The sequence below is a fragment of the Volvox carteri genome, assembly GCF_000143455.1.
Source record: "Volvox carteri f. nagariensis unplaced genomic scaffold VOLCAscaffold_1, whole genome shotgun sequence".
Lineage (NCBI taxonomy): Eukaryota > Viridiplantae > Chlorophyta > Chlorophyceae > Chlamydomonadales > Volvocaceae > Volvox > Volvox carteri.
This window is the reverse complement of record NW_003307545.1, coordinates 5,681,462-5,690,936: the sequence shown is the minus strand read 5'-3', so window position 1 is coordinate 5,690,936 and position 9,475 is coordinate 5,681,462. Positions and strand designations below refer to the sequence as shown.

Below are 9,475 nucleotides of genomic sequence, written 5' to 3'. Positions count from 1 at the left end.
GGAGGAGGAGGGGGTATTGCACTGCGTAGGTCGATCCCTCCTTTGATCGCCGGGGGGTTGCGATGGAAAGGTGTGACCCATATATATAAACACAGTCAAACAGACAAACAAACAGACAGGCAGACAGGTGGTGGCTGCAGCCGTCACCCTCCGGCCACATACAAGGTTCGTGTGTGTAGGTCGGGGTCGTCAAGGCAGGGAGGGAGCTGTAAAGGGCCTTCCATTGCCCCCGTTCTCCCGCCCAACCTCCCACCAGCAGCACCACTACCAGGATAGCATCCACTGCGCCGTACGATCCCATTTCCCTCCGTACTCCTAGTTCCCCCCTCCCCCTCCCTCTCCGCCTCCCCCGCCCTCCGCCACACAGAACCTGGCTCTCGGCCACATCCCCCCGGACCCCAACCCCAGTGACGCCGAGATCGCCGCCGCCGCGCTGTCCGGTCAGCTGCCCGCCCGCCGCGCCCTGCCCGACCTGCAGCCCCTGGCCCCCTGCCTGACCTCCCTCTCGCTCTCCAACAACCGCTTCACTCAGCTGCCCGAGTGGCTGCACCGCCTCACCCGGCTAGAGCATCTGGATGTGGCTTGTGAGTGGGCGGGTTGCGGCTCAGGGAGTCCAGGGGGGCCTGGGGGGGTAGCGAAGGGGGAAGGCGCTGGGCACCACAGCGTGTTTCAGGTCGTAACCCCCACCACCACTTCCTCCCCCCGCCCCCAAACGAACTGGAATTGGGTTTGCTGTGCTGCATGGGTAACGTTGGCCCCTCCCCTCCCCCCCCCGCCTCCTCAGACAACAAATACCTGCAGCTCCGCACCCCCCTCAGCGGCCTGGCCGCCCTCCCGCACATCCGCCTGCTGGACTTTCGGTCTGTCCACGTGGGTAAGGACAAGAGCTACTGGTGCGAGGCGAAGTGCACCACCATGCACCACCTCTCCAAGCTGGCCAAGGCGCTCAAGAGGAGGAGCCCGCAACCCAGACTGCTCATTGACATTTGAGGCGGAGAGGGATGGGGGGACGAGGGGTGAAGGCGGGAAGGACAACGGGACATGGGGGGTCTGGGGGTTGCACAACGGGCAAGGAGTAGAGTGAGGGAGGGAGAGAGTGTCACCGCTGAGGAGGAGGAGGAGGAGGAGGAGGAGGGGTGGCTCCGGATGCCGCCATGGACCATAGGTGTGCTTTGTTTGTAGAGACATACAGACAGACTCGCGAAGATAGGCTGCATCTACTACTGAATGATGAATAATAATATAATAGAAATAGTACAAGTCATCCTGGTTGTACGTACAAACATACACAAACACAGCTGTGGCTGCATTTGTCGGTGTGGTGGCTACCAGCACGGGTGCTGGTGTCGGTTGTCGGTTGGGCGTCGGCTGTAGTACAGATCGGTTAATGATCTCGAATGGCGAACTGGCGATAGCGGTAGGTGGACTCCTCCTGGACTCTCTCTCTCTGAGGAGGAGGCGGAGGAGGCGGAGGCGGAGGCCCTGACTGACCGGGGCGTCCCCCGCCCGACCCGTCCCCCTGACTCACTTCTTGGGCGCCCCCGGGCGGTGTTGATGCCGCCCCGCGCCGTTCCGTCCCGAGAGGAGTGAAGTGCGGAAACCGTTGGAGCGAGTGAGGCTACCTGCCTACCGCTACCTGCCTACCTGCCAGCAGCCAGGCGGTGTGGGCCGCAAAGGTGGAGGAGGGGGGAAAGAGCATTTACCCGGCATTTCCTAGGCCCCCTCCCGCCTGAAGCTGAGCTGGGCAGGATGGGGGGAAGAGGGCGAGGACACGGCTCACTACCGAGCAAGGTGGTGGTGCCGGTGGTTATCCGGTGTGGTGGACCCACATTTAATTTAATTTTCATGGGGGTAGTAGTGTAGTATTCGTATGTACGGATGGGTAGCTGGTAGTTGGTGGCTAGGGTCCACCTATTCCTGGGCTCGAGCTGACATCCTAGGATGTCGGGCAGTGGAGGAGCGGCCGTGGGGATGTCCGGTGCGGTCGACAGCAAGTCCCCGGGTCAGAGGGGAGGGTGCGATGGCGCGCCCTGCCCTGCCCTGCCCTGCCCTGCCCTGCCAGCTGCTGCTGATCAGATCAGCTGCTACATATCGCCGCGGGTGGCCTTGCGGAGGCAGAACCCCCTCCCCCTCTCTAGAGCGCGGTAGGTAGGGGACCCGAGGTGGGCAGGTCGCGGTCATGTGACCGCCCAGTGCGATAACATGGCGCCCAACACCGCCACCACCCGGCGGAGCCGTTACACCTGAAATAAAAAAGCGAATGCACATCTGCATGTCGTACAATCGGGCACAGCCGGGGAACCCACCGCGAGGCTTATTGCGGTGGTGGGTGGGTATGCGGGGGGATGGGGGTGGGTGTGAATGTGTATGTGTGTTGGTAGGAGGTATTACGATGTGTGATCGATCGCGTTTGAATGGACTGCGAGCCGCGAGAAGTTCGTACATACATACACACATACAGCAGTAGAATTTGAAGAAGTAACACACATTGCAGATTTTTGCCCGAATGGACAAATAGTACTTCCGGAGCTGTCATATATTCCCTTGAAGGCGCAGGTAGGGGAAAGGGAGAAGGACGGCAGAGCGAGTAGAAGTAGCCGCTAGTCGCTGTAGTGGTGCTATGGACGACTACTAACTACCGGTGGTGGCGGGTGGCGGCGACTGCCTCGCTAGAGATTGCGGACGGAAGAGGCAAAGGAGGACAAATTCGGGCACTCAGTGGGCTTTTGGCTCCGGGACCGCAGCCGGAACCCCTGACCTCCCTCCGTCGCGCTGTGTAGTCGGGCACAGCCCAACAGAGGCAGCCACCACCAATGATAAGGGGCAGCCCTAAGCACCCTGGAGCTCCTCACTTGTCATCGGCGTGGGCTGGGTGGCTTCGTAGTGCGCGCTCAAAGGCAACGTTACTACGCGGCGTGTAGAAGTCAACATTCAGTTCGGTGCGGCGAGGCTTCAGGGGGTTATGGGGGGGGCAGCCTACGTCCCCGGGGCTACAGACAGGTGGGCAGGTGCTGTGTCTGTTCGCCGCTGATGCTCAAGTTGTCGTTTGGAGGACAGTTTTTGTGCGAGGCGTCTGATGTGATGACCCACGGTTCGGTCACGCCAGGAGACTACTGGTTGCGGCAGTACAGGCACGAAAGCTGACGTGGAGGCAAAAAAGCTGCATGCAACGGCGTGAAGTCGTGCTGCTACGACGCTGTTGAGCAGTAGGGTGTGCAGAGCCGAGAATTCCATGGCTAAAGCAACGTTGGCAGTTTGGAAACGACGATCTCTGGGTTGGGGCCCTAACAACACTGGTCTAACAAGATACAGTCAAGTACACCCGCACCTGCACAATACAATATAAAACCACCACCACTCTCCGCCACCACCACCACCACTCGCAGCCGCAGCACCACGCTACCAAGCCACGATCCCATCAGCTCAGCCACTAGAGAAACCCATCGGTGCACTGACTACTGTACATGGTGTCTGGACAGTGAAGTGGGGCTGCCCGGGCCCCACAGCGGCCAACGGTGAGATCTGTCCAGCTGGGATTGCGATGCAGCGCACCACGCCCGCAACCCCACCCGAACGCTGCGGGCCACTCAAGTCGCGACCAAATGTTTGAGTCATCATGGAATACGATTAATATACGATTACCCGCCCCAACCCCGGGTGCCCTCCTTCCCAACACACGAACGGGCCACCCGGTGGGGGTAGGTGGTAGGTAGGTGGTAGGTGGGTGGTAGGTGGGTGGTAGGTGGGTGGGTGGGTGGGTGGGTGGGTGGGTGGGTGGGTGGACGGAACGGCGCAGGCGCGGAACACCACCGGTGGTGTTGGTGGTGTTGGTGGTGGTTATGTCCCGCAACCACACAGCACGGGAACCTGCACTGCTGGGTGGTGAGGGTGCTGCGGGTCCCGAGGGCCCCTCCCCGTTGCGTCGTCACCCGCGCTCACCCGCTCCGCTCCTCCGTAAGAGCCGCAGCGGAGCGCGCTGCTGGGGGGGAAACACGTCGTCACTCCCCGTGGGCGCTTGGCTGCTCTGGCGCCTTGAACCTCTGCGCCTGTCCGCCCTCGGAACAGCCGAGGGCACCTCGCCTCCGTCTTGCCCACCACCACCGGCTTCTTCCCCAGCGGTTGCGCCTTCCGCACCGAAATTCTGCCGCCTCCATCTTCCCTTTTTCCCTGTCCCGCGCTCTGCTAGCTGCAGACCCCTCATGGCGGCTAAGACCTTTGTGTGGTCCGCCGAGGCGCCCCTGTCCTCCGTGAGGAGGGAGTCTTGCGGCCCCTGCCCCTCAGCTCCCTCAGCCACCTGAGGCCCCGGAGGACCACCTCCCCCACTCCGCAGCGGCCGTTGATCCTCGACGGAGCACCCGGAGCCGCCACCAGCAGCCGCCGCCGCCGCCGCTGCCGCTGCAGCTGCTGCTGCCACCGCTGCCGCGGCCGTGACCACTGATGCATGTTCTGCCTCCCGGCCGCTGTTGCTGGCAGCACCACCCCGCACCCCACCCCCCGCGTCTGGAGCCCTTCGCCGCAATGCAGCCGATGCGGCTGATGAAGCTCCGTCCGCCGGGGACCGCCCCGAAGCCGCTCTCCCCGCGGACCCAGCTCCCGGCTCTGGGCCTGAGCCGGGTCCACTGGAGAGCTTCCCCGTGTTCGGGGGGCGCAGTGCTTTCCCTAGGGTCGCCTTCGCAGCGGCCGTCAGCCGGGCGCGCGATTGCTCGGGCGGTGGTGGTGGCGGGTGCTGTGATTGTCGGGATGATGGAGCTGGTGGCGGTGGCGCAGTGGTCCGCGCTGGCAAGGGTGAGGGGTCTTCGGAGCTCCCTTCGGCCGTGGAACGCCGTTGCTTGCGCGGCGGCGGCGGCTGTGGTGGCTGTGGCTGTGTTGGGGCCCGCCCAGCCGCTGGTGCCTGCTGGCGGCAAAGCAAGGTGGTGCGACGGGGGGTCATGGGGATTGACTCCCAAGCGCTCCAGCGCGCACCCAGCCAAGCGCGCGCCTTGTGCTGCGCAATGAATCATGGTATATGTGTATATGTGTGTGTGAAGGTTACAAGTATGTGACCGGACTTGGCACTGGCCCGGGGCTGCTGCCCAGCCCCAACGGAAAGACCGCCTAAGCTCTCTCCCGCGGACGGGAGAGGGCCGCGAGGGGCCTCTGCCCCCTCCTAAGCAGCCCAGAGCCGCAGGTCGGCTAGTTCTCCTCTCCTCCCCCCGGGACGTCGCACGCTCTCCAGCCTGTGGTCTGTGTGTGCCGCATCGCGCTGCCTACTACTGCTTACTGGGGTGCAACAGGCTCATACCTACCTGCCTACCTACCTACCTACCTGGGAGCCCTGAGGGGACCCGAAGGGCTAAACAACCGTTCCTGACAGACGACTCCGGCCGACCCTTTGAACCATGGTAATCCAGAAAGACATGGCCCCCCGCGGCCGCACCAGCTCCTAGCCAGGTCACTCGCGTGTGCGATGGAGATGAACGAAGGAGGAGGTCACTTTCTGAGGGGAGTGGCCCACCACCCACCACCCACCCCCCGCACACCTGCTTGCCGCCCAGGGCCCCGTTGACCGCAGCAGCAGCAGCAGCAGCAGCAGCAGCGACAGCAGCAGCAGCCTGCTCGCCTCCATCAGATTGCTCCGCTGCTGCCTGCTGCTGCTGCTGCTGCTGCTGGTCCCCAGACGTCTCACGGCCCGCCATGGCAGCGCTCCGGGCCTTCTCCGCCGCTTCCTTGGCCTTCTTCGCCGCGCGCCTCTCTAAGTCCCTGGCTTTCTTAGCAGCCTTCCGTGCCGCCGCAGCCGCCGCAGCCGCCGCCGCCGCCGCCTCCTCCTCCTACGCGGTGGGCCTCGCGGGCGGGTGGTTACAGCAGTGGTGCAGTCGCCGCCACCCCGCCCTCATCGACCACGTACACAAAACAAAGGGTCCCCTCCAAAGCAGGCTGTAGCAGTCCTTAGCGGCCATTGCGGCACATACCACACCGCCATGCAGCCAGTCCAGTCCCGTAGCGTACCTCGGGTGTGCCGTACTTGGCCTCTCTGTGTGCCGGGATGCCGCCACGTCGCTTGAACGAGCCGAATGACATGAACTCGCTGTCCAGGGGGGTCAGGCCCGGGGCGGCAGGACGAGGCACACACGGGCAGACACGTCAGCAGCGGGGTAGTCAGCCGCCGCGTGGTGGGCGACCCAGCCCAGTGCAGTCCCACCCCACCCCACCCCGACCCGACCCGACCCGACCCGACAGCGCACCCAAGCCCCATCCTCCGGCGCCCCGCTCCCTTCCCGCTGCCTCACCCTGCCGCTCCCAACTTCCTGAGCATCGCCTCCTGCACCTCCGCCGCGGGCTGCCCGGCCGCCAGAGCCCCCCGCGCCCACTCGCACAGCCGCGCGCCCAACAGCTGCTCCGCCCTCAGGGGGGCCAGCCGGGTGAGCAGCTCAGTGCCGAACAGGAACACCAACGTGGAGGCCATGGGGGAGGAGGAGGAGGGGGGTGGGGTGGCGCCGACCTGGGCATCGCTGCCGGGGTTGCTGTGGTCCGCGGGGCCTGAGGCGGCGGCGGTTGTTGTTGCTGTTGCTGTTGTTCCCAAGAGAGTGTTCAGGTGCCCCAGGGTGCGCTCAAACACTGAGGTGATGTAGTGTATGGTGCCCGGGTGTGTTTCCTGGGTTCGCAGCAGCAGCCGCAGGGGGGAGGGGAGGGGGAGGAGGGGGAGGGGAGGAGGCAGAGGAAAGGGAAGAGGGCGGGGGTTATTGCTTCAGGTGAAGGAGGGAGGGCCACCTAGGGAGGGTTGCGGCATCAGGGTATCAGTAGCAGTGGCAGTGGCAGTGGCAGGACCCTCCGTGTCGCGCTCCCTCAGTCTCCCCTTCGTGGGAGGTGAGGTGAGGTGGGTGGGGGGATAAATGATGACCCATGCTGCTGCTGATGCTGATGATGATGATTATGATGATGATGATTATAATGATGATGATGATGAAGGTCAACAACCGAAGTGATGACGAGCGAAATAACCGAATTGGACGAGAGGGGGATAGCAGCCCGCGTTCCGCCTCCCGCCCGAAGCATCAAATAAACCGAAGTTGGCCCCTCCATGTATTCACGGAAACCAGCAGCTGCCACCCGCCCTGAGGCCGCCCTGAGGCCGCCCGCGGCGGTTGCAGCGGTTGGCGACGCCCCTCTCACCCATCTCCCTAGCGTCCTGGCGGTGTTGTCCGTGTCGTCGTAGGGGTCCTCCACACACAGCACATACGAGATGGGGAAGGGTCGCGAGGGCAGCATCTTGCCGTAGAAGGCGCTCATGCGCGTGTCCCTGCGGAGCGGCCCACAGGGGGAGGGGGAGGGGGAGGGGGAAAAGAGAGGGAGAGGGGGAAAGATGAACCACGAACGATTCATCTCGTTCGTTGGCAACTGCTGCCAAGGAAAGAGTGTACAAGCAGCAGGACTGACCAGAAGGCGTTCTTGAAGGCGGCGACCTCGGGATGATGTAATGAAGATGATGTCGGAAACCTACCTACCTACCCACCTACCCACCTAGCCGCCAAGACTAAAATAAGAGCGGAATAAGTAAAACGAAGCCGTAAAGAAGTAAAGGTAGGTGTAGAGGCGGCGAAAAAGTAGTGCTGACGTAAGCTGGAAAAAAATATTTGCCGCCAGCCTGGCGGTGGCATTGACGAAATTGGAGCAAAGCTGGCTGATAAGCTGGTGATAAGCTGCTGGTGACATGCAAGTGCTCCTCCCAATCCCCCCAAAAAAACGCGCGACCAACCCGACCGACCCGACTATCCTACTCCGGCTAGCCGACCGACGCCAACGCGATATACACCGACAAAGCTCGAACCTCCCTCGGACTCACCTGGCCAGGCAGCAGAAGCGGCGGGCAGGGAGGGCACATGCGAGGAGGCAGAGAGGTAGCAAGGTAGTGAGCAGGGTGCGACAAAGGAAACAACACATGCGAGCGCCGCTAAAAGGGAGTATTAAGCTGGCGGGCTGGGAGAGGTTGAAGAAGGAATACTAGAAGACCCTAAGACCCTAGGTGAAAGCGGAAGAAAAAACAGGGGCTAAGTAGAGAAGCAAAGGCGGCGCAGGATGACGCAGCAAGTGTCAAACTTGAAAAATGTAATTGAGCACGTCATGGCGGAATTGACGTCATGGTACGTCGCCAAGCAGGGGAAGAAGGTAGGTGTATGGATGGGTGAGGTGGAGAGAACGCAAAACAAAAAGACCAAAAGGGAAGAAACTGTTTGCAGGACAAGAAGCGCGTATTTGTGTGCGGGACGGGGGAAGATGGGGGAAGGGGGGAGGGGCCGCAAGGGGGGGATGCTGTGTTGTCAGACTGGCAGTCCCAGCACGCGGAGCCGCAGACCGCTGCACCACCAGTACGAGTAACCCCCCACCTCGGCCCTGTCTTCTCCGGCCCCCTCCCCCCCACACACCTCTTCCCACACCTCTGCCCACCTCACCCCACCCACTCCCAGCCACCCTCGCCCCCAGCCGAACACAGTCCTAACCCCCCCACACACCCACACCCACACGCACCGCAGAAACACGTTCTCCCGGGCCAGCAGCGACCTCAGCTTGCGAGCCCCGTCCTCCAAAAAGTCCCGGAACAGCTCCTCCAGGGGCTTGCAAGGACGAGTGCCGTACAGCTCCTGAGCGTGCTTGGCGCGGTACTCCATGATGTCGTACACCTGGGTCACCCCAACCCACCCCACATGCGGTTATCCATACACACACACACACGGGCAGCCCCACAGTGAAGCACGCAGCGGCAGCAGCGGCAGCCCCCCGAGTGCGGGACTTCCCACTCCTCCGCACGCATCGACCCCACGAACCCAGCACCGTACAATACACACCCTGGCCACCTCCCCGCCAGGCACACACACACACACACAGACCGACACACACACACACACGCTCCCTAAGCCCACCCCGAAGACGGTGGGAAGGCCGCCCCTGCTACCGCCCCTGCTACCCACCCCGCTAGCCGCAGGCCGCTATTGCTACCTGGAGCGGGAGCTCCCTGCCGCCCTGCATGAGGCGGGGGGTCTCCAGGTCAGGAACCCCCTCGTACAACAGCTCGTACAGCGGTGGCAGCAATGGCGGGTCAGGGTAGGTCTGTAGGAAGGAAATCACCTGAGGGGTACGTTGGGGGGTGATGCGAGGGGGGGGGGGGGAGGAAGGGTTTGCGGTTAACGTGGGTTAATCCGATCAGCACGTCGTACGCGTGACGGCACTGCCTTTACTGCACCCCCTCCTTTGACACACGCGCACATACATACGGACTCCCGGGACTCCAAAACCAATGCAGCGCATCTCACATGCACTGCCCCCTCATCGCCACCCGCGAGAAGCGGCACCCCCGTCCCCCTCCCCTTCCGGGGCGATACGGATTGAACCTCACCACCAGTGTGAGGCACCAGCTGTTGAGCATGTGGGAGGCCCCGTCGTTGATGCAGTGCGCTTTGGCCCAAAGCTTGACCTGCCCAGGATGGGAAGCGGCGGGGGGAAG

At 63.1% G+C, this 9,475-nt stretch overlaps 2 protein-coding genes across 2 annotated transcripts in view; one reads left to right on the top strand and one right to left on the bottom strand.

Annotated features, from left to right (window-relative positions):
• The window catches only part of VOLCADRAFT_102916 (uncharacterized protein), a gene marked incomplete at its 3' end in the record, with an annotated part of 7,610 nt that extends 6,620 nt beyond the window's left edge, over positions 1-990 (top strand). Inside the window, exons 14-15 of the mRNA XM_002946274.1 lie at positions 368-584; positions 785-990. Of these exons, the coding sequence (XP_002946320.1) occupies positions 368-584; positions 785-990 (423 nt within the window). The remainder of the gene's footprint in view (positions 1-367; positions 585-784) is intronic.
• Positions 991-1,145: 155 nt separating this feature from the next.
• VOLCADRAFT_102915 (uncharacterized protein) overlaps positions 1,146-9,475 on the bottom strand; it is a gene marked incomplete at its 5' end in the record, with an annotated part of 10,488 nt that continues 2,158 nt past the window's right edge. The window contains 15 exons of the mRNA XM_002945912.1: positions 1,146-1,447; positions 1,631-1,644; positions 1,781-1,936; positions 2,759-2,772; positions 2,853-2,976; positions 3,329-3,451; positions 3,940-4,749; positions 5,666-5,807; positions 5,986-6,064; positions 6,267-6,631; positions 7,150-7,276; positions 7,820-7,945; positions 8,503-8,654; positions 8,971-9,099; positions 9,368-9,445. Of these exons, the coding sequence (XP_002945958.1) occupies positions 1,385-1,447; positions 1,631-1,644; positions 1,781-1,936; positions 2,759-2,772; positions 2,853-2,976; positions 3,329-3,451; positions 3,940-4,749; positions 5,666-5,807; positions 5,986-6,064; positions 6,267-6,631; positions 7,150-7,276; positions 7,820-7,945; positions 8,503-8,654; positions 8,971-9,099; positions 9,368-9,445 (2,502 nt within the window). The 3' untranslated portion in view covers positions 1,146-1,384. The remainder of the gene's footprint in view (positions 1,448-1,630; positions 1,645-1,780; positions 1,937-2,758; positions 2,773-2,852; positions 2,977-3,328; positions 3,452-3,939; positions 4,750-5,665; positions 5,808-5,985; positions 6,065-6,266; positions 6,632-7,149; positions 7,277-7,819; positions 7,946-8,502; positions 8,655-8,970; positions 9,100-9,367; positions 9,446-9,475) is intronic.